The sequence below is a fragment of the Macaca mulatta genome, chromosome 6 (genome assembly GCF_049350105.2).
Source record: "Macaca mulatta isolate MMU2019108-1 chromosome 6, T2T-MMU8v2.0, whole genome shotgun sequence".
Lineage (NCBI taxonomy): Eukaryota > Metazoa > Chordata > Mammalia > Primates > Cercopithecidae > Macaca > Macaca mulatta.
In genome coordinates, this window is record NC_133411.1 from 81,098,081 (window position 1) to 81,122,220 (window position 24,140).

A 24,140-nucleotide genomic window follows, 5' to 3' on the forward strand; every position below is an offset into this window, starting at 1 on the left:
AATTTAGGTCATTTATATTATCAAATTTAAGCCTCAGGTTTCTCTTCCTGCTGATTATCTTTTGACTATTAGGGAAAAGTGATGTTGCCACTTATGTGGCTTAGCCATATCACTTCCTTCAAACAGATCATTTAACTTTTTTCAGGGTAAGTTAGATATAAAAATATCGAGGACAGAAAGCAGAGTAGTGCAAGTATGCTACAGATGTATTCATTAGATGGCTGTGCCCTTCCTACTACTCTGCTGGCAACCCAGGTGCCTGTCCTGGAGCAGAAGAGGCTGATAGGGGAGAAGAATGATAACTTGCCTTAAAACTGACAATGGTAGAAGTAAGATAAATGCTTGGCAGGGAAAAAATGATCATGTAGACTGGCACCACATTTTGGTACAGCACATCTCAAGCTTTGTAGGACTACAAATACCCCCTTGTAATGGTAGAATCCCTGGATTTCCCAACAATTTAAATTCAAAGTCCTAACCATTCCTGCTGGTTGAAACGTAACATTTATTCCCTAAATCAAAGCCTTAATGTTCCTTTCAGGTTATTGATTGTCTATTCACTGGCATATTATAACCCCTGAATTAAGAAGAATATGTACTTTTCCGTTACAAAGTACTTACCATAATATCTGCTAAGGGAACAAATCCAATAACAACTTTGTTGTCCTGGCGAGTCTGAATTTCCTGAATGTTTCCTCTTCTTTGTGCCAGATCTGCCAGGACAGGGCTGAGATAATCTCTAGCTACTGTAACCTCAAGATTCATCAGAGGCTCCAAAACTTGCTTATCAGCTTTCTTCAGAGCCTAAAGAAATTAAAGAATGTTAACTTATCTTTCATAAATAAATACTGCCCATACTCTTAAGCCTAGAGCTCATACAAAAAGACATAAGCTTGTTTTAACTCTCTCTTTAAAGGTAACATTTTATAAGACGTCAACAACTACAATATTTGCTGGTATAATAAGCATGGTAACATAATTTATAGATCTTTTGTATAGTATGATGCAAGGAGGGGTGTTTAGTAAAGTCTGATTATAAAAAATGACTGTGAACATGTGGTCAGAGTCACAGAAGTCCTCTCAAAGATTCATTTGTTCATATTTAAACCTCATGTTGCTGTTCCTGATGTCCATAATTACAGTCCATGCCATGCCACAGACAGCAATAAAGGGGAGAGCTTGGAAAAATGTAATGCAATAAGGTAATAGAAACATTATGTGAAATCTTTTATTTAGAATCTTAGATTTCAAAGGCCAAGAAGAACACGCATATAAAGACTGTGGAAACTGAAAATGCCTTTCAGAATAATGGAATTGAAAAAGATGTAAAAATTAAGAGAAAAAACTGCTACAATAAAGAAAAGGATTGAATTCTGTGTATCTAGGGCATACCATGGTCACAGAACTGTTCTTAGTCCTCTTTTCATAATTTTTCCCTGGCAATATTACCTATCTGGAGAGGTAATATTCAAAACACCTTCAAAAACACCTTCAACATGGCTTCCTCAAAAGCTTTAAATCCTATGCAGCCCATAGTTTCTGAGTATTCCAGTCTTGTACTCCATTGGCCTGCTTTGGGATAGTGTCTGAGTATCTACAGCTCTCCAACATGTCCCACACTGAGCTCATCATTTTATTTTCCAAACACTTCTAAACACATCCCTTTTTCTTATGATGACATCAGTAGTCTTCAGTTCACCTTTGACTTCCTTTTCCCCAAGTAAGCTGTAAGATTTTTTTTTCCGCTGTTCCTATTGCTGGTATCCTATGTCAAACTTAGTCCATTTCCTGTCCTCAACTATCTCTTCCCTATTCGAATTCCTTCTGTACTTTGATACTTCTCCCTTCGAAACCTTTAAATTATGCTCCACTATTCTCAAAGTTCAAACTCTTTAATGTAGTTTTTAAAGATTTCTCTACAGTCTGACACTATTTTACTTTTTCAACACACGGACTCCCCTGCCTTCATCTGATAATACAGTTAAAAGGACTCTTATCTCTGTCTGGAAGGTCCCCCACCGTGCCCAAGTCCTCCAAAATCATCTCAGCTCAAATATAAATCTTTCCAAGAATCCTCCCCAATTCCCTGCTTCCTACTTTCATGGCATTTGCCCATTTTATCTAATACTTTGGTTATACTTAATTCCCTTACAAAATCACAAGCTCCTTTAGGTAGAGTAAAATCTAATCCTATTTGTGTCCTTCTCAGTGCCTGGTGAACTATAAGCACAACACAGATGACTCAATAAATACATGAAGCACTTACAAGCAGAGAGAAGGAGACTCCCCATTACAAGAAGCTTAACAAGGGTAGCAGTACTTCCATTAGGAGTATTTTGTTTGAAGTAATGAATTAAAACTAAAGACTAAATGTAAGCCCCCATAAAGTTAATTCTTGTTCTCTGGTATAATCTTATTAAAAAGGTGAATGAACACAGAAATACAGACTTTATTTTTAGAAGACATGTTACACTTTGAAGGACAGGCCGATATATTGGGGGCTTGGGGTCAATTTAGAAACATTATTTTTCAGATTCCCATAAACTTTAAAAATTACTTGGGGACAGACAATGATGGTGGCTTACACCTGTAATCCTAGCACTTTGGGTTTCGAAGGCTGAGGTGGGCAGATTGCTTGAGCCCAGGAGTTCAAGACCAGCATGGGAAACATAGTGAGGCCTTGTCTCTTAAAAAAAAAAAAAAAAAAAAATCACTTGAGGGTGAATTTTCTCAATAATATAGTCATAACTACTTTGCAGGTAACATTTCTAACTATTAAGTGAACAACACTTAAACTTTTTTCAAAGCTTTGTTTTTAATCAAAAAGCTATTTAAGAAGTATAAATTTAAACTCATGTGAATGAGATATTAAGTTTGGCTTTCTTAAGTCAGGGGCTTGGGATACTTAAATTAACTTTGTAATTATAGATTCAAGTACAATTACAGAAAATTGGGTCTCAATCACAGTCCACGTATTAGAAAATGGCTATAAAAGCAAGCATAAATAATGCAAAATCAATCACCTAAAAAATTAGGGTAGTTCAATGCTGAGAGGAATGTATGGAATCAGCATTCAGCATACCACACTCCTGGGAGTTAATCCAGTTCTGGTAGGTTAATGAGGCAGGAAGTGGAGAGTCCATGACACTTAAGGACAAACTCCCCAGATAACCATACCAAGAAGACCACATTGCTTGATGCTTTGAGAAGAGAAGGTGCTTAGCCTGAATCTGTTATTCAGTGGGACTTAACTAGTTTCAATGATCCTTAATTAAAGCAATCTTATAATTTAATATAAGTAGAGAAATAATATGGAACTCTGCACGAATTTGCATGTCATCCTTGTGCAGGGCCATGCTAATCTCTCTATCATTCCTATTTTAGTGTATGTGCTGCTGAAGCAAGCACTAAAGCAATCTTATTTGAATAACAATCTCCAAAATTGGAACCAATATTGGATCTTTAATGTTCTTTAAATTACAGTCCATCTTGGGCCAAGCTAGCCTCAGATCTGTCTTCCAGTCAAACCTACCATGCTTGCCTCTAATAGCTGTCTGTCAGGGATGGGGAAAGCAGAAATGCCACTTAAGGAAGCTTGCCTCTTTATCAGAGTATATTCCAATAGCAATCCATGTTAGATAGTAATTTCTAAGATCCTCTTTGAAATAAAAGCCTGGTGATTAAGAAATCAAAAGATTCTCCATGATAAGAACTCTTGTTGACCACAAGGCTGAGGAGGCAAAGACACAAGATAAGGCTCTGTAAACACAGCTGTCTGCAAGATCAGTGGTACTATACTCAGAAGAGTCACCTGAAAGCCATAAAGATTAGGATAGTTCTATACCTTTTGCACGCATCTTGAGACACAGGCAGAAATCATAGTTGTGGAGGTACCAGGATGAATTGTCAGGGAATATACAGTAATTGCTACATCTTGAACTGGGGATCCAAGCAATGGTCCTAGACAAGGGAAAAAAATTGTATCATACTATGCTCGATGTGTATTGAGAAGTAATGAGAAATGCAAAGGAATAGGGAGAAAACACTAACAAAGTTAGGGAAAAGACTGAAATAATCTATAATATAAGGAGTGATTAAATGGTTGAGTGTGATACTAATGCTTACTCTCTCATCTGAGTGCCTTACCTTGGAGGCATGCGCTGTGAATTCCACTTTCAATGGCCTCTTTGGAGACTTTCAAAAGGCCTTCACTGATACTTTCAGCATACTCAATCACTGGCGTAACAGACGATGTTTCAGTTGGCCTTGCTTCCACTTCTACGGTCACCAGATGCCTTTTGTCTCCTAAAGTTCTATCTAATGTATCTGTAAACAAATTGAATATGGTACCTCAGAATTAATTCTGGAAAGGTATCAAGGTGCTATAAAACAGCAAAATTATCATCAACAAGCTCAGGGTCTCATACAAGATAAAGTGGGAGAGAATATTAACAATGGGAATGGCACTAAATACAGTATAAAAATCAGAGTAAAGAGCTCTACCAACAAAGCATCTGCTTCTATGTTGATCAATGTTAAAACCTGTTCTGTATCACCTATTTTAACATTAAGGTATGCTGAGGCACATGTTATGAAGATTATACTTTTAAACTTTTCAAAATGTCTTGTAGGTGATTGAAATCCTTTTAGTTACAAACTTTTAAATAAAAATTAAATGATAAAACCTTTAAAAGTACAAAAGGTAAGCTAATGAAAATTAACTCTAAATCCTGACAACCCACAAAAGTTTTACATTGTGTATTTTTCCAGCAATACTTTATGCACTTACTGTTTACTATTTCTTTCCCCAAAAACTAGTAAAATGTTTTTGGTAAGACTGAAAACAGTATCTCTTACTTGCCAACAACCAACAATCTCCAATATTTTACTAACACAGAACTATGCCGTATTTATGTGAGGGGCCATGTAATGCACTGACTCATGGCCCAAATTCAAAACTAAGAATTAATTATAGTCTATAATTCTTCATAATTCCTCTTCAAGCTCACGTTTATACTGTGAAACATTTTCTATTTAAAATTATACAGGCCTAGGTGTGGTGGCTCACACCTGTAATCCCACCCAGCACTTTGGGAAGCCAAAGTGGGAGGATTACTTGAGGCCAGGAATTTGAGACTAGACTGGGCAATACAGCAAGACTCTGTCTCTGTAAAAAAATAATAAAAATTAGCCGGGTGTGGTACTGCACACCTGTAGCCCTAGCTACTTGGGAGGCTGAGGCGGGAGGACTGCTAGAGCCCAGGAGTTCAAGGCTGCAGTGAGCTAAGATCTTGCCATTGTATGCCAGCCTGCTCAACAGAACAAGACATTGTCTCAATATATACGTGTTTATATGTAAATATACATGTTTATATATGAGTAACTATACACATAATTTATGTACAAGCTAAAAATGAGCATTCATGAAACCTAAAACTACGAAAGAAACAGAGTATTACCAATATCTAGATGCCTTCTGAAGCAACCACTATATTATCCTCATTATTTTCTTTAGTGTTACATCACATATGCATGTATCACTAAGCAATAGTTTACTTCTGCTTCATTTTGAATTTGTTATGCTATATGTATGTGGCAATTTTTTTGTTCCACATGTTTGTGAGTTGTCTGGACTGTTTTCCGATTCCAGCCCTACTCCCCAACATCTAACAGTCAGCACTTGGTATTCCACTATAAGGAATAACCCTCCCTCTTCTTCCCTATTTATCTATGTATTATTCTAAGTATGAACTTAGAAATTATTTTTTCACAATGGTCTATACTTATCTTGGTATTCAAATTAATCCAGATTTGGCCAGCAGAGTCTCTTCAAGCTGGTTCCTGTGTCCTTATATACCCCCCTCACCATCGTTTTTTGACCATTTTCTCTCTCACACATAGCATGATATTCCATTATCCTTTTTAATGTTTTATTTCATTTTTAATTAACAAATAATTGTATATATTTATGGGGTTTGTGATCTTTCAATACATGTATACATCGTGGAATGATAAAAAGCAGGCAAATTTACACATCTATCATGTCAAAAAACTTATTTCTTTGTACTAAGAAGATTTAAAATATACATTATTAACTATAGTCACTGTGCTGTGTAATAGATCACGAGAACCTAGTTCTCCTGTCCAATTGAAACTCCGTACCCCACTTCATCAGCATCTCTCCTTTCCCCAGCTTTCCAACCCTCAGCCTCTGGTACCCATCATTCTACTGTTCTGCAAGTTCGACTTTTAGAAATTCCACATATGTGAGAGATCATGCCCGTTGCACCTAGTTTTGATAATTTCTTGTTCATTACTAACACAAGTGGCCCTTGAACAATGTGGTGGCTAGGGGTGCCAAATCCCTATGCAGTCAAAAATCCATGTGTAAATTTTGAATCCCCTGAAACTTAACTACTATAGAATACTGTTAACAGGAAGTCAGTCTTACCAATAAATAGTCAATTAACACGTCATATGTATTTTATATTGTATTTTTACAATAAACTAGAAAAAAAGAAAATGTTACCAAGAAAATCTAAGAGAAAATATATTTACTAAGTAAAAAGTAGAACATCATAAAGGTCTTTATCCTTGTCATCTTTGCATTGAGTAGCCTGAGGAGTAAGAAAAGGAGGGGTTTGGCTTGCTGTCTCAGGGATGGCAGAGGCAGGACAATAATCCATGTATAATTGGACCTGCACACATACTTCAAACCCATGTTGTTCAAGGGTCAACTGTACTTTCCATCCCCTCTTTTATTTCTTCAGAGATAGTATTTGTATATTCTACATCTCATAACTCCAATAACTGAAGCCTTTGCTGGTGTGACTATCTATTGTTTCTATTGCCTTTTTGCTCATTGTGCTTTTTCTCATGGTTTTGTGATTTAAAGAGAATTTTATTGTGAGTAATATTCTTTTATGTGTGGGAGTTCTTTCTTTTTTTTTTTTTTTTTTTTGAGATGGAGTCTCGCTCTGTTGCCTGGGCTGGAGTGCAATGGCGCGATCTCAGCTCACTGCAACTTCACCTCTGGGATTCAAGCAATTCTCCTGCCTCAGCCTCCTGAGTAGCTGGGATTATAGGCACGCACTCACCACTATGCCCAGCTAGTTTTTGTTTTTTTAGTAGAAACGGGGTCACCATGTTGGCCAGGCTGGTCTTGAACTCCTGACCTCCTGATCTGCCCACCTCAGCTTCCCAAAGTGGTGGGATTATAGGCGTGAGACACCACGCCTGGCCATGTGTGGCATTTCTTTGAGGCCTGGGTTGACTGATATCTTTGGAGAAGCCCTTTTCTCCAGGTTCCCTGGGATACTACCAAGCCATGAGCACTTTACACTAAAGAACTAAGTTCTCCTTGGTCTGGAGTTTTTCAGGGCACACTGGTTCTATAAACTTAGGTTAAAGACCTGTATCAGAAGCCTATGATTACAAATTCTCAGAAACCTTGTCCCCTCACCATAGAGCCAGACAAGCAAGTTTACTTGCCCTCTGCTTTTGCAGAAAGGACTTTTCCTCGTTAATTCTTTCCATGAGGATATGGCTCTCAAGCACTAGGTTAGAGATGATTACAGATTCTTCCAGAATAACTATAGCCTATATTGCTGACTTATTTTCCCAGATTACTACTCCTGCTGCCTTTTTGACCTCTGGAAAATTCTATTACATTCTAGTCAGCTCAGATATTAAAAGTTGTTATTTAGAGTTCTCTAGCATTTTTAGTTTTTCCAGATAAACAGTCCAGAAAGAGCACTCCTCATGCTATTTGCTCCTGTATTCTGCTTAATTTTTCAAGTTTCAGTGAAATGTAACCATCAGGACTTTTCACAAACTAATGAGCAGCTTGAAAGTACCTGGTTATCCTAAACGCCTTTTTTTTTTTTTTTTTTTTTAACAACTTCCCACAAACCTGTCCACGTTTTCTTCTTGGGGGTGAGTAGCAATAATTGTTGTCATGTTTTTTGGCTTAAGGGAACCAAATTAAAATCATATGTAGAAAAATTATGAATTTTTACATTTGGGAATTGAAGTATAAAAACTATACCTACTCAAGATTACTATCAGCATAGAATAATCCTATTTATTAAGTACTGAAACTGACTTTCTACTTTTACTTTATAGAGTAAAAATAACACATTGACTTCAAATTCTTAGACTAGTTCTGATAGTGAGGACTAGGACAAGCCGTCGACTTCCATGGCTTACTCTATTCCATGACCACTGAAAAGCACATTTGGTTGATGAGTGGTCATCCAGGAGATGTTATGGGTGATAATGAAATAGGGTTTTCTGTATTCAAAACAAAATCTTAAAAAACAAAAACCCCACATACGTAAAAACCGTCTCCTCTGATAGAAGACATTAGTGACTGTGAACACTGCTTTAAGCAACTAAATAGAGAAAGACAGAGAGAAAAAGCAAATCCTAAATGTTTTACTTTTTACCTGTGGCACGAACTGAGTTTAGGATGGTCTCTCGATATGCCACCTGGAGTGGCCCGAGATAGGTCTCCAGTCCATATTCCCTCTTGATTCGATCATGAATAATCTCTATATGTAACTCCCCCATACCACACAGAACAGTCTGGTTACCAGAGGAAGGAAATAAAAGATTAAGGGTAAATTATATTTATTGCAGAATACTATATAAAAGTATGATGTTAATATATATTTATTTTTCATTAATTAGTTTCCTTTGTAATTCTTTTTGGCCAGGGGTTCTTACATCAAAACATTGCTTTTGACTTTTCTGACTGGAATAATGAATCAATAAAAAGTGAATTACTTAGCCATTCTCTCCTCCTTCTTTGACAGTTAAATTATCTGCTGGGCAAGTGGCATTTGGCTAAGACTAATGATGCCAACACTTAGCTAGATACCAACATTTCCCAACCACAAAGCCAAATTTCTGGCCAGTGGAAGACGAATATAATTGATGTGGACAGCTTCTGGGTGGTGCCTGTAAGAGGAGGGCACCTCTTTCTTAACGAAAATGTAGGCAACTGACATGACACATGAGAATGAGGGCTATACCTTGTAAATGGGCGGAAGAACCTTTCTCCAAAACCTTTCCCAACAACATGGGCATTTCCCAACCATCCAGGGCACTTTACAGCTTTGTAAGCAGTCAAAACCTTCAGACTAGCTTGAACCTTCATATGAGGGAGAAACTGACTTTTATCTTTTTTGAACCAATGAAGACTAAAGGTATTAGTGTATTAGCTTGGATCTGTGGAAGGGACTGGAGACTAAAGGTCAACGACATGGACAGTATGTGATCAAGCCCTAATAATAATTCTGGCCACCAAAGGTTTGGGTGAGCTTCCCTGGTTGGCAGTACTCTGCCAGGAGGGTAACATGTCCCTGAGGATAAAGGAAGCATTGCAAAGGTTTAAAACCCTCCCAGACTTTGCTCTATGTGTCTCTTTGGCTGATCCTAATTTAAATACTTTTGCTGTAATAAAACTGTAATCACAAATTTTAAAAAATCACTTGGTATAGGACTGCTATACTTTAAGTTACAAAGTGAACTATCTGGGGAAAATAGTTGTAAAATAATACAAATAAAATTACTTGCTTATAGATATCTGTACATATATACTTACAAAAATATATTATGCTGCATAACACAGCACAGCAGAAGAACATGTTTGGGTAAAAAGTGTGAAAGGCACAGGCGCTGTGGCTCATGCCTGTAATCCTAGCACTTTGGGAGGCCAAGGCAGGCAGATCACCTGAGGCTGGGAGTTCAAGACAAGCCTGACCAACATGGAGAAACCCTGTCTGTACTAAAAATACAAAATTAGCTGGGCATGGTGGCACATGTCTGTAATCCCAGCTACTCGGGAGGCTGAGGCAGAAGAATTGTTTGAACCCGGGAGATCGCGCCACTGCATTCCAGCCTGCGCGACAAAGTGAGACTCTGTCTCAAAAAAATAAATAAAACTATGAAAGGCTATTCACCAAGTTTTCATTCTGCTACCCTGCAGAATGAGATGGAGGAACTGAGAAAGGGACTTAATTATTTACTTGGTAGATTTGTGTATTATTTGCCGTTATTTTTAAATGTAGTGCCAGTTTTTATTTCATTTATTTTTACTTACTTTTTTCAAGACAGGGTCTCGCTCTGTCACCCAGACTAGAGTGCAGTGGTATGATCATAGCTCACTGTGGCCTTGACCTCCCTGACTTCCCAGGCTTAAGTAACCTTCCCACCTCAGCATCCTGAGTCGCTGGGATCACAGGTGCATGCCATCACACCTGGCTAATTTTTATTTTTATTTCTTTTTTGTAGAGACAGGGTTTCCTTATGTTGCCCTGGCTGGTCTTGAACTCCTGGGCTCAAGCGATCCTCCCAAAGTGCTAGGATTACATTTCGATTATTTAAATAATAGATTTTTAAAAATAAAACATTTCTGTTTTAATTACGATTATCATACCCTTCAGTATCAATTAAACTAAATTACTACCTCATTTGGCTGGCATTTTGGGAAAATAAAGTACTCCATGCTTTCCAGGTTAACTATATCAGTTTATCCTTTTTAAAGACAAATTTATAATCTTTTTAAGAAACTCCTTCTAAAATCTTATATAAACATCACCCTGTCCTCCTAAAAAGAGGATGCAGAATGTAATTTAATCTTTTCTTGATGAATCAAAACATCTGTTCTACTGTGCTACATTATACAGTGCAGTTCTGCACCTACTTTAAAACTCCACTTCCTCTCACATTGTTACACTGTAGTCTATCACTTCTCTCCCATTTTAGGTGTTTTACTGTCTTCAAAAGCACCTTCCAATCCTCCTAGTATGCTTCTTTTATAAACCTTAGCATAAAAGGCTCAAGGCTTTGTCTTGATTAAACCTTATTTCAAAATTTCACAAAAAGCTGTCTTCAGGAGGGGTAAAAAATGTTGGGGAATAGTTTATATATGTGAAGTGTAATTAACTACATAGAGAATTAAGGAAAATGTGCTTATTTAGCTTGATAGTCAACATAAAAGCAGAAATTAGTATTATGAGAGAATTTTAAAAGGCTTTTCTTTCGGAGCACAGACTTAATCAGTGCTTTAGACAGACAGACAGACACACACACACACACATTCTTATAGAAAGGCTTCTGGAGTTAAGCAATAATATACCTACTTGTCCAGAGTCAGGATCTAGCCTCACTTTCAAACTTGGATCTTCACGCTGAAGACATTTCAATGCATGTTCCAAATCTATGGGATAAACAACTGTTATATTTACATTTCATTTTTTAAAATAATTATATGGTCTAGTGGGTAAAATAGATGGATAAGCAAACAAATTTTGAAAAAGAAATTTCAACCAGGTGTGGTGTCTCATGCCTGTAATCCCAGCACTTTGGGAAGCTGAGGCAGAAGGATCGCTTGAGCCCAGGAGTTTGCGACCAGCCTGAGCAACATAGCGAAACCACGTCTTTACAAAAAAAAAAGAAAGAAAAAAGAAAACTTCAAACAGCCATACATACTGCAGAGACAAAAACAAGCTGACATAATAATGATGGGAGGCTACTTGATATTGAGTGGTCTAGGAAGGCCTCTCCGGGGTGATTTAAGTAAAGACAGAAATGAATAAACAAACTATAAGCAAAATCCTGAAGAAAAGGAATCCCAGATAGAGGGAATGGCTATACAAGGAACAATGTGCTGTTGGGAAAAAGAGCAAGAAAACTAGCAGCTAGAGATCAGTGGACAAAAGGAAGAATAGCATCAGATGAGGAAGGAGATGTGTGGCAGGGATCATATCATGTAAGGTCTTGTAGGCCATGGTGAAAAGTTTCGGTTTGCACTGCGAAGCCACCGAAAGGTTTTAAAAGGAACAGTAACATCATCTGATTATATTTTCCAAAGATCAATTTAGGAGCTGACAAAAAAGTAAAATGCCTTCAGAAAAACTGGCAATAATGAAGTGCCAAAAGCAGGCTAAAATTACATCATGAATAAACAGGTACTAGTATAACTCTATGATGATGAATTATCACAACCACAGAGAAAATAATGCATATTTTAGATGGCATTAAGTATGCCATCTAAAGTGATATTTTAATACACTCAATTAACTGATAAGTATACTCTACCTCTTTTTATAAAAGAAATATGTTAGAAGTTCCACAAAGTGTAGCTAAAGAGCTGAGCACTGGATTAATGAGCTAACCTTATCAGTCACACATTCAAAGTATCTTAGGTATACAAACCAGGCATTTTAGACCCACACTATCCAAATGGTAACCACTAGCCATTTGGAGGTATTAATGTTATTAACTGCCAAGTGCTGTAAATGTAAAATAAACACCAGGCTTCCAAGACTTACCATGAAAAAGATACATTTTAATACTGATTATATGCTGAAATAATATTTTGATATACTATGAAAACTTATTTCACCAGTTTGTTTGCTGTGGCTATAAAAAAAATTTACATTATATATGTAGATCACATTATATTTCTACTGGACAATACTGTTCTAGACCCCTGACATCCCAAAGTGGGCACCAAGGACCAGCAACACTGATAACACCTGGAGTCTGACGGAAATGCAGAATCTTAGGTTCTGGACCTACTGAGTCACAGTCTACATTTTGACAAGAATCCCAAGAGATGCGTATGCATGTTCAAGGTCAAGAGGCATTATTGTAGATAATATTTTATTTTAAGCACATACAGATACTCAAAGACAGTACATGCGTATGACACTAAGTGACTTTTGGAATAAAAATAACTTTACTGTAAAATAAATTCATTTAAAAATATTTACAATGTTAGCACTGTAACAGGTATCCAGGGTTATAACCAGACTATGGGGTAAGTACAATAAAAGCACAGAAAAAAGAAACATGTAGATCTGCCTGAAAGAAGTCTACATAAGGGAGCTTTGGTAAATCCCTTCCTCTTGGGGGCTCAGGACCCCTAAGCTAATGCCCATTAATGAGACTTTGGATACCAAACTTTTTCTCCTAAAGTAGTTAAAGGCTTAAATTCTCAGGTGCAAAACTGGCTGATGCAATGTAACTGCAAGCCCACAATTTGAATTTAGGTGCTCATGCTGCATCTGAAATATAAAATGACTCTCAAACATATTTCAAAGAATCCATGGGTTACTTTGCTTGGGCAGCCCCTGCTCTTAAGTGCCTGGTCACTCCTGATATAACCAGCTTGGTTAAGTCTGATAATTAGGCAGCCAGATTCATCATCATCTGATCCTTTTCCACTAGAGTAAAAACTATAACTAACTGGCCTCAGAGCATTTAAAGTAACAGAAAAACTGCTGTTAGGCCCTTTTTAACTTAAATGCTGTTCCTTCAGCAAAGTGGACATAAAAAGACTCAGTTTCGGTTTCCTTTGGTACTGGGGGGCTGTCTTACATCTATACTCAGATTTCTTTCATGTGAACTCCATCTGGGGAGGTGAGCAACTGTAACCTCTACTGGGCTAGGGATCTTCCTTCTTTCTCCCCACAGGGTCCTCAGGAAGACAAGGGGAGGCAACAGAGATTGCTTTTTTTCTCCTATAATCTGTGAGTCCAACTTGTTTTCAAAGGAAAAAGAGCTTCTAATGCCACCTCTAGAACCAGAAGGTTTGTCCTTAAACAGTCTAATATAGGAATTCAGTGAGAGCCTCATAAAGTGTGATGCTTGAGATGAGACCTAAAGAAACGGTAAACAGGGCCGGGTGCGGTGGCTCACGCCTATAATCCCAGCACTTTGGGAGGCCGAGGTGGGCGGATTACCTGAGGTTGGGAGTTTGAGACCAGTCTGACCAACATGGAGAAACCCCATCTCTACTAAAAATACAAAATTAGCCAGGAGTGGTGGCGCATGCCTGTAATCCCAGCTACTCAGGAGGCTGAGGCAGGAGAATCGCCTGAACTTGGGAGGCAGAGGTTGTGGTGAGCCGAGATCATGCCATTGCACTCCAGCCTGGGTAACAAGAGCGAGACTCTGTCTCAAAAAAAAAAAAAAAAGGGTAAACGTTTTCCAGGCAGGTAAGTTCATGGGCTACTATTATAATGCAAGAGAGAACAGAAGAAAAGAAATAGCGATGCAAAAAAGAGCACAGTATCTTCAGGAAATCACAATTACTTTACTGTGGGAGCATAACGTGTGGCTAGGTACTATAGTTTTATTTTTCTTTGGGTTAAAGAAGAGGGTCAAAAGGAAGGCGGAAGTTTCAATAAATGAAGCCAGACAAGAAGGCTGTGGCAGAGATGACTAGCAGCCTTCCACTCTACTCTGCTGCCGCCTACTTAAAAGGCTGCTTTTACCAGACTTCCTTGCAACAGGTGGCCATATGTCTCAGTGCTGGCCAATGACATAGAAGAAATCTTAAGAGAAAAGGGGTATATCTTCTTCCTTCCCCTTACTCCTTTCTGTTGTCAGCAACTCCAAGGTGATACCCGAGGCTGCAGGAATTATGCACTCAGGTAAGACAAAAAGATTAGAGCCTGGATCCCTGACAACACTGTGGAGCCACTCTAATCCCTGACTACCAATTCAAGGCTTCTGTTATGAGATAGAGAGAAATAAATTTTTTTCTTATTAAAGCAATTGTTATTTGGAGGTTTTCTGCTATATGTAACCAAATCTAATTGGAAATTATAATTGGAATCATGGGCTTTACATACCACACTAAAGAGTTTGGGTGTGTGCTAGAAGTAATGAGAAGCCACTGAAAAAATCTGAGCTAAAATGCTAAAGAACAAAGTAACTAACGAAAGTTCAAACGAGGTTATCCACAGTATACAAATTTCTTCATTGAGTTCTAGAGGTTGAGGTAGAAAACAAGGTAAAACAGCATTTTTATACATGATGATGAGAAACTGAATGGGTTATGAATCAGTTACTGTCTAATCTAATATACTAGAAGGGCAGTTCTAAGACCAGTTACTTAGAATCCCATAGATAGCACTACAAGAGTAAGGAAGAATATGAGAAGAATGGCCAAGAAATAAGAAGAGAAAAAAATGAAGGCATTTGTAAAAATGGAAACATCTTAAAAAACAAGACCAACCACAGGAAATGTTTACCAATATATTCAGATAAAATTTACCTCAATCACATAAGAAATCTCTTGAGGGTATATTGTAACTATTTTATATAAATTATCAGAGCACTAATTAGTTGACACACTAGGACCATTTATACCTGGCTGCTTAGACACTGACGGGGGTTCTATGGTACAGAAGAAAACAGGTTCTGGAATCTCCACTCCAGCCAATAAAACTCTCTCTGCTTCATTGTTTTGTCTGTGCTTCTTTTCTCCCTCCCTTTCGGCTCTACGAGCTGCAGCTAATGCGCTGGACTTGGATGAGACAATGGTGTCTCCAGTGGCAGTCTGCAAGCAAACAAGATGACTTGGAACAAAAGTGGCATTTAGCAAGCGCTCATCTCCACCAAGAATCACAATATAAGAATTTTTTTTGTGGCACTTTCTTTTCATCAGAACTTAAAAGAGAAATAAAATTCAAAAAGCTCATTAATAACTGCGTAAGTAAAGCTAATTTAACTTGCATAAGAATTCTATCCAAAATATTATTGTAATAAATTCTAACAAACAATAAAACACACACATACACATCCAAAATTATTTGGCAAAACAAATGTACTTTCCTAAATTTTCAATCATGACAAGACAGGTTAGGGAGAAATTCATTAGAGTGTTCTACCACCCATAAGAATTTATTCTTTTTTACAGAAAATCTCCTATTAACTAAAATAATTAACCAGAATACCCTTAACTGTGCAGATTGCTGGCTTCCATGTAGAGCCCAGCTATCTTTTAAAAACTATAATTTCACTTTTAAACTTTTATATTGTGAAGTTCTGTGCCAGTTTCTTTCTCTGTAAAAACAATCCTACTAGAACAATAGTCCCAACGTATTTGTAGAGCTCCTTCAAATACATACAAGGAGCTCCTGCCTTCAGGGAGATAGAGGGGACATTCCAATGCTAGAAGTCCAGTAACCAGTCAAATAGGAAATAGGAATTTTCTATTGAAGGATTTTCTTTTTTTTTTTTGAGACGGAGTCTTGCTCAGTCGCCCAGGCCCGATCTCAGCTCACTGCAAGCTCCGCCTCCCGGGTTCACGCCATTCTCCTGCCTCAGCCTCCCAAGTAGCTGGGACTACAGGCGCCCGCCACTACGCCCAGCTAATTTTTTTTTTTGTATTTTTAGTAGAGACGGAGTTTCACCGTGTTAGCCAGGATGGTCTCGATCTCCCGACCTCGTGATCCACCCATCTCAGCCTCCCAAAGTGCTGGGATTACAGGCGTGAGCCACCGCGCTACTGAAGGATTTTCAAACTTGAAACTAATTATGAAGCGTTAAAATGTTTAAAATAACAATGTTTACTACATAAAGGTTAATGAGAAAATTATATTTTATTTAATCCATATAAATGAACTATCCTTAGTTTTAACCCATCAAAAATAAATACAGCATCAAGTATTTTCATTTATTCATCCTACAGTTATCTATGGAATGTCTACTATATGCAAGCACTGATCTATGGACTGTAGAGCAGTGAACAGAAAAGACAAAAATCCTTGCTCTTATGGCGCCTTCACTAACAAAACAACTTGTTATTACCTGATCAGTTGTAAGTCTAGGTGAAATTTTCTGCAATGCTCAAGATAGGAATAAACTCAATGGGAACAAAACAATATTTTATATAAACTTAAAACACACATATATGTATATACATAAATACCTATAAACAGTATGCTATTTTACTTGGATTTCAACTTTATATGAACACAATCCATCCTGTCTGTGGTCTTCTGTAATTTACTTTTCTTCCTAGTAAATGTATGAGATTCAGCCATGTTGATATATATGCCACAATATTCTTTATTCTACTATTGAGGGACATTTGCATTGTTTATGGGTTTTTGATATTACAAGTTGCTTACTTGTAATTAAACATTTAAGCTGTTATTTCCTAGAGAAATCATTTGGTCACTTACATGTTTAAGCCCAACAGTCAAAGCAATGTTACCAGCAGTCAGTGAAGGGATTTCTACATGTTGGTCAGCAAACGGCAAAAGCAGACGACTTATTCTCTCCCTGTAAAATCATGATTTTATATTAGTAAAAGTATTTTTAAAGAAATGAGTACAGTTTTATAAAGTAACCCAAGCTTCTACTTACGTGCAGTTTCCATTAACATTATGAATGGCCAACTGGGGTTTTATTGTGCCTGAGTAAATGCGCATAAAAACCAGTGGTCCTCGCTGCTTGTCATGGAGAACTTTAAATGCCAATGCACATAAGTCATCCTTATACCACTGCCTAGAAAATAAACATTCCAAAAAGTCCTATAAAATATACTTCCCATAACTGCAGAAACTTATCCTTAATGTCCCCAAAGATCTCTTTTTTCTTCCAGTAGAGCTACTTAGAGCCACTAAATGTCTTTGTTACATAACTCTCTTTTTCCATTGACTAAATTACTCAATGGAGATCTTACCATTAATTCCTCAAAACTAAAAATAATAGATTATCTTCCAAATATCACCTCTATTTGCGAATAATTTCATTGCCAAGAGCTCTCTCCATGAAGACTATACCTGGGAATATTACACCACTTATCAAGAAATCAGCATAGGGTAAATAAACAGGTACTTTCCAATTATTGCTTTTATGCTCTCCTTCCACTTTCTGTTCATTACATAACCATAAAAATCTATACTATAAACTTGAAATTGTTCACATAACCAACACTCACAATAGAATGATGTTCTTAAACTGGTGATCACTGATAAGTTTTAGAATTCAGTTCTCCTGCAATTGCCAAATTTTGTGCATCTAAGGAGAGCTCCATATTTTCATTAGTTTCAAAGGAGTTCCTAACTTAAAGTAGTTTAAACACTTCTGTGACAGAACTTCTCCAATCTTATTCCCATTCCCTCTAATTTTTAACTTTAATAATACTAATATAGAGCTTACTATACCAGGCACTGTTCTTTGTGCTTCACAAATCATTTAATTCTTATAAGAACACCATGAGATGGGTCCTATTCTTTGCATTTTATAGATGAGATGTTAAGCAACTTGGAAGAGCTAGGATTTAAATCCAATAGTACAAAGCCTGTGCTCTTCACCATCATGCCTCTCCAATTTAGAGGTATGAAAGTTATTAATGTCAGAATTAAGATAATTAAAGTCCATTTCTCTGCCATTTTACACATTGCTTACTCAGATTTTAAAGGACTTACTACTTAAGTACAAAGCTTTTAGTGACAATAGGGGTAAAACAATGACTTTCTTTATAGCCACAAAATATTCTGAGCTTATGAAAAATCCTGAAATCTAGTTGAATATAAAGATAACTACAGAATATTTAACAAACATCCCCAGGATATCACTTTTCTAAGACTAAGATGGCAGGGTCAACACTTAAACTTTTACACAGTGAAAAGACATACCTCTTAGCTCTATCTGTAAGATATCTCTTTTTACAAGAGATGAAAAATGTTCCTTTCAAGCAAAAATTACTATGGTTCCTTATTATATCATTTGCAATAACGCTCACCATTATTATTCAAAAATGGTGATTTAATTACTTTTCATAAAAGTATTTGCCTACTTGTTTCTTCAAAGCTATAGAATTTTAATATATGTGACTGCATACTTACAGAAATTCATAGTTACGCTCTTCAGGTGAAGGCAAGTACACAGTAACAGCATCTAACAAGGGCTGTATCCCTTTGTTTTTCAGGGCACTTCCACAAAGCACAGGCACTGCTGTCTGAGCTAGTGTCACTCTATGTATTGCAGTCTGCAGCTACAAAGCAGATACAAATGAGCATTTATTTTGTGTTCTGGTCTTGGCCAGAAGCTCAAAATTAGAGGTTTTCTCTAACCAGCCATGTACACAGCACTCCTCACCACACCTCCATCATTTTGTTGGCCTAGTTTTTCTTTTTAACACTAATCAGTACCCGGCATGTTAGATATTTATTAATCTGTCTCCCATTCGCTAGAATGTAAAATCTATATGAGCATTACCCCTGGAAATACTGCTAAATCCCCAGAAACGAGAAAAGTGGTTATAATAGGTGCTCAAAAATATTTCTTGACTAAATTAATTAACATACTTATGATTTAACCTTGATAGTCTAACAGAGAAACTGGTCATAAATAAAATATATAAATCTGAGTTACCATTTCTTCAATTAAATTAAATCCATATTAAACAAAATCCAATGGAAAAATGAGAAATCCAAGTAGGAAAATTTTTAGAAAGATTTCAAAAAACCAGAAAAGCTTGAGTGCGTTTGCAAGGTATTATTGGTGGGTCAATCCTACTTTAGATTGTGAGCTCTCTGAAAACAGAAATCATGCTATGTGAAGATAGGGTACAATAAATATCACATTTAAACATCCAAAAATAAACAGTTTCAAAACTGACATTTCATTCAAAAGAAAAAATCACTTTCATTCTAACTTATGAGTGGCTCAAAAATATGTTTCAGCTCTTGTGTTTTTAATTACTCTAATGAATACTAAGTGAATTTGCTAGGCTCATCTTTGGCTAATTTTACAGATTATTACTTAGAAACACTTTGCTTGGCAATTCTTACGTTTCATAAAGAAAAATAAAGAGTAAATTTGCCAAATTCATGGGGAATGTCCCTGGCAGAACAAAACAGCGTTTCCTTCAAGAAATCTGTCATAATTCAATTACTATCAATATTTTAATTGCCTCTTCTCTGGCTTACTGTATGTCAAAAGACAAAAACAAAGAACTGTAATGAGTTTCAATAAAAAATTTAAAAAGATTCAGAAAACAATGCTCTGAGAAAAATGATCATTGTAGTAGCCTGAAACAACAGTAAATTTTAATACAAACTTTCTATGATTTCCCTTAACATCCTTAGAGGAATTATCACGATGAAAAGACTACAGAGAATGAGTAGTTAACTGATGCTGACTCAATAGAAGTTAAACAGATTCAATTTTTAATTTTGTAAAGTATGTGTGAAACTAATAAATCACTGCCATTAAGTATTGTATTAGTAGTGACTTTAACTTAATGTTTCTCCCAACTTAAAACTTACCGCTTTCTAACAATATGCAAAGTTTAAAAAAAAATGCACACACATCAAAGGCAGAGAAATCAAACTACATCCAATTAGTAACATTTTGCCAAAGCTATTGAATAATAAAATTTACCTTTTCAGCTGGTAACAAATCAAAATTTTCACTAAATTCTTCTAAAACCAAGTCAGCAAATTCATCATCCAAATCTGCAACCTATAAAGAAAGGTTCTAGAGTTCTATAACTTGCATTTATCTTCATAACTATTAACTTGTCCAAACCCCATAAACAGACCATATTCAAATATTTCAAGACAGCTACCTTATCCAGGTCAAGCAACTCTTCACTTCTTCTTTTTTTTTTTTTTTTTTTTTGAGACGGAGTCTCGTCGCTCTGTAGCCCAGGCTGGAGTGCAGTGGCCGGATCTCAGCTCACTGCAAGCTCCGCCTCCCGGGTTCACGCCATTCTCCGGCCTCAGCCTCCCAAGTAGCTGGGACTACAGGCGCCCGCCACCTCGCCCGGCTAGTTTTTTGTATTTCTTAGTAGAGACGGGGTTTCACCGTGTTATCCAGGATGGTCTCGATCTCCTGACCTCGTGATCCACCCGTCTCGGCCTCCCAAAGTGCTGGGATTACAGGCTTGAGCCACCGCGCCCGGCCTCTTCACTTCTTCTAACGAGATAAAGAAAAATGTTTTTCTTTGAAAGGAAAGGAAATGGAAAACTAAAGATACTATTAGGAGTTTCCGAAATTCACAGAAAGTCAGAGCCTGATAAAGCATCTTAATTAAGTGCTATCAGTGTGCTCAAATCAAAGAAAATGTGCAACTTACAATGAAAGTACATACAATGGATTGGCCTTTTTAAGATAAATTTGGAGGTTTTAGATTATAAAAAAGTTTCATCTGGTTTTCGTCTAATATCTGAATGTTCACCAGATCTCCCAAGTCTGTCAAACTAAAAGAATTAATGTTGCTGTAATTCTGCACTGAAGAAATACATTTATATTAGGGAAAGGAGGCATAGGCAATATTTCAATAATAAAAATGCAATGGTCTATTTCACATTCTTTTCATAACCATCCGCCTATACGAAATGGGATCATTCAGCTGACAAATTAATAAAACAGCTTCAAAAGCGTGTTAACAGTACAAGGGAGCAAAACATTCAAACTTGGTAAAAAAACCACACTGTTAACAGGATTAAGTATAGCAGAAATGTACCTAACCATCCTTCTGGAAAGCATTATATGTGATGGTTAAGCTCAACTTCTGGAATCGGACTACCTAGAAATGGTTCCACCACTTACTAGCGTGTCCAAATTTTGGTCAAGTTACTTCACCTCTCTGCCTCAGTAACTCACAGAGTAGTATCTACTTCTTGAGGCTGTTATAAGGATTAAATAACCAATTCAAATTATGCTTTAGGAATATATACTAGTGTATAATAAGTATTAGCTATTATTACTGTACACCTTCAATATTGGAAGTTGATTCTATTCTACATTAATCTTACTCACTAATTTAAAGGAAAATTTTAAATTGTGGCAAAATATATAGAACATAAAAATTGCCATTGTGCTTTTTTTTTTTGATATGGAGGCTGGTTCTGTCACCTAGGCTGGAGTACAATGGTGCAATCTCGGCTCACTGCAACTTCTGCCTCCTGGGCTCAAGCAATTCTCCTGCTTCAGCCTCCTGAGTAGCTAGGATTACAGGCGCGCACCACCACGCGTGGCTTTTTTGTATTTTTAGTAGAGACGGAGTTTCACCATGTTGGTCAGGCTGGTCTCGAACTCCTGAGCTCGTGATTCACCTCCCTCAGCCTCCCAAAGTGCTGGGATTACAGGCGTGAGCCACTGCGCCCAGACCATTGTACTCTTGTACAGTTCAGTAGTGTTAAGTACTTTCACATTATTGCACAATAAATCTCCAGAACTCTTTTCAACTTTCAAAACAAACTCCATACACATTAATTAAACAACATTCTATTCTCTCTGCCCTTCCCCAGCCCATAGCAACTACCATTCTACTTTCTGTCTCTGAATCTGATTACTCTGGATCCATGGATTTGGGCTGCTTCTACCTTTTGGCTATTTTGAAGAATGCTGCTAGGAACATGCATGTGCAAATATCTCTTTGAGACTCTGTTTTCAATTATTTTGAGTACATACCCAAAAAGCGGAAATGTTGGGTAATATAGTAACTCCATATTTAATTTTTTGAGGAATCACCACACTGTTTTCCATAGTGGGTGCAACATTTACATTCCTACCAACAGTGCACAAGGTTATAATTCTCCACATCTTTGCCAACACCTATTTTCTGTTTTTGACAGTAGGCATCCTAATGGGTGTGAAGTAGTCTTATTCTGTAAATTGTATACATACTTATGTGTTTCTTATAATCAGCATATGATTAGCTACTGACAGTCTCAGATTTTCTGAGATTTCTGTCACATCCTGTCACATCCTAGAAGACCATGAGATATGGGCAAGTGTGTGTTGGCTCCTCAACTAGATTACAAGATCCTTCTTAAGTTTATTCTTATAGTTCTTCTGTATTAAAACAACACAAAAAAACTCAAAGAGGAATGAATTATTAATAAACGTCGGTTCCACTTTTATATTTTCTATGCTCCCCAAATTAAAAAAGCAGTATAACAAAGCAGGTAAGAGCTTTAGCTCTAAACTGAGATTAACCTGGGTTCAGATTCTAGCTCAGCCACTTTATTAGCTGTGTGACAACTTATTTAAGCATTTGAGCTGCTGTTTCCCCACCTGTAAAATGCAGACAATATAAGGTTCTTGTGAAGGTTAAATTAAAAAGTATACATAAAGCACTTAACCTAGCATATAGTAGGCCCTCACTGACTCAATAACAAAAATAATTATTATGTTAATGATAAAGTTGCAATGATTACTACATACAGTCAGGCATCAGTTAGTGACAGGTATAAGTTCGGAGAAATGTGGTGTTAGGCAATTTCGTCATTCTACCAACATCATAGAGTGTACTTAGAAACCTAGACGTTATCGCCTGCTTTTACACCAAGGCTATAGTCTATTGCTCCTAGGCTACAAATCCGTATAGCATGTTGCTGCACTGAATACTGTAGGCAATTGTAACACAACGGTAAGTATTTGTGTATCTCAACATAGAAAAGGTACAGGAAAATATGGTATTACAATCTTATAGCACTGTCAACATTTATGTGGTCTGTTCTTGACTAAAATGTCATCATGAAGTACATGACTATACTTAAAAAAAAAAAACTACATACAAAAGATGAGTGAAAAAAAAATTAATGCTGACAGAATTTATTTGGACCAATTCAATTTAGAAGTGAAAAATCAAGGGCTCAGATTCCAACATTTTTCTCTACCATGATATTCAAGAAATTTATTTAAGGTTTACTTATTGCCATATATACTAACAATATAATATAAATATTAACAATCTTGCTATTTTCCATTATAATTTTAAAGGTGGATGAGGTCCAGAGCTATATACCAACTATACAATTGACGGTTTTAAAATTTTCTAAATAATTTGACATCTGGTGAAAAAGTAAAAGACATGCATATCCTTTGACCTAGCAATGCTACTCCTTAGTTTAATACTAAAGAAACTATTGCCCATGTGCACAAGGAGATAGATACAAAAATGTTCATAGCCACATTGTTTGTAACAGCACAACCTCAAAGCCCATCCACAGGAGAACACCCAATAAAGTGTGGTAAAATCATATGTTAGAACAATATACAAGATTGAAATGAATAGACTATACACATAGCAACATGGATAAAGTTCCAACAATGTTGAGCAACGTCATAAAATACAAACAGTATCGTTTCAGTTATGTAAAGTTCAAAATATGTAAACCTAAGTTCTTTAAGGATTTATGGTAAACTATAAGGAAAAGCAAATGAGGCCCGGTGCAGTGGCTCATGCTGGTAATCCTAGCACTTTGGGAGGCTGAGGCAGGCAGATCACCTGGGGTCAGGAGTTCGAGACCAGCCTGGTCAACATGATAAAACCTCATCTCTACTTAAAAAAAAAAATTAGCTTGGTGCGG

The 24,140-nt window shown here is 36.8% G+C and overlaps 1 protein-coding gene and 1 non-coding gene across 3 annotated transcripts in view; both read right to left on the bottom strand.

Moving 5' to 3' along the window:
* Positions 1-24,140, bottom strand: part of GFM2 (GTP dependent ribosome recycling factor mitochondrial 2) — a 48,461-nt gene that overhangs the window by 586 nt on the left and 23,735 nt on the right. For both annotated transcript variants that reach the window (XM_078004019.1, NM_001266936.2), the window contains 10 exon segments: positions 20,200-20,280; positions 18,660-18,808; positions 17,173-17,313; positions 16,989-17,088; positions 15,169-15,358; positions 11,148-11,224; positions 8,448-8,586; positions 4,147-4,326; positions 3,845-3,960; positions 622-804 (listed from right to left, as the gene is read on the bottom strand). In XM_078004019.1, the coding sequence (XP_077860145.1) occupies positions 622-804; positions 3,845-3,960; positions 4,147-4,326; positions 8,448-8,586; positions 11,148-11,224; positions 15,169-15,358; positions 16,989-17,088; positions 17,173-17,313; positions 18,660-18,808; positions 20,200-20,280 (1,356 nt within the window).
* On the bottom strand, positions 3,306-3,408 carry LOC114679094 (U6 spliceosomal RNA). The gene has a single exon (XR_003730778.1). It is a non-coding gene; the product is annotated as a U6 spliceosomal RNA (small nuclear RNA).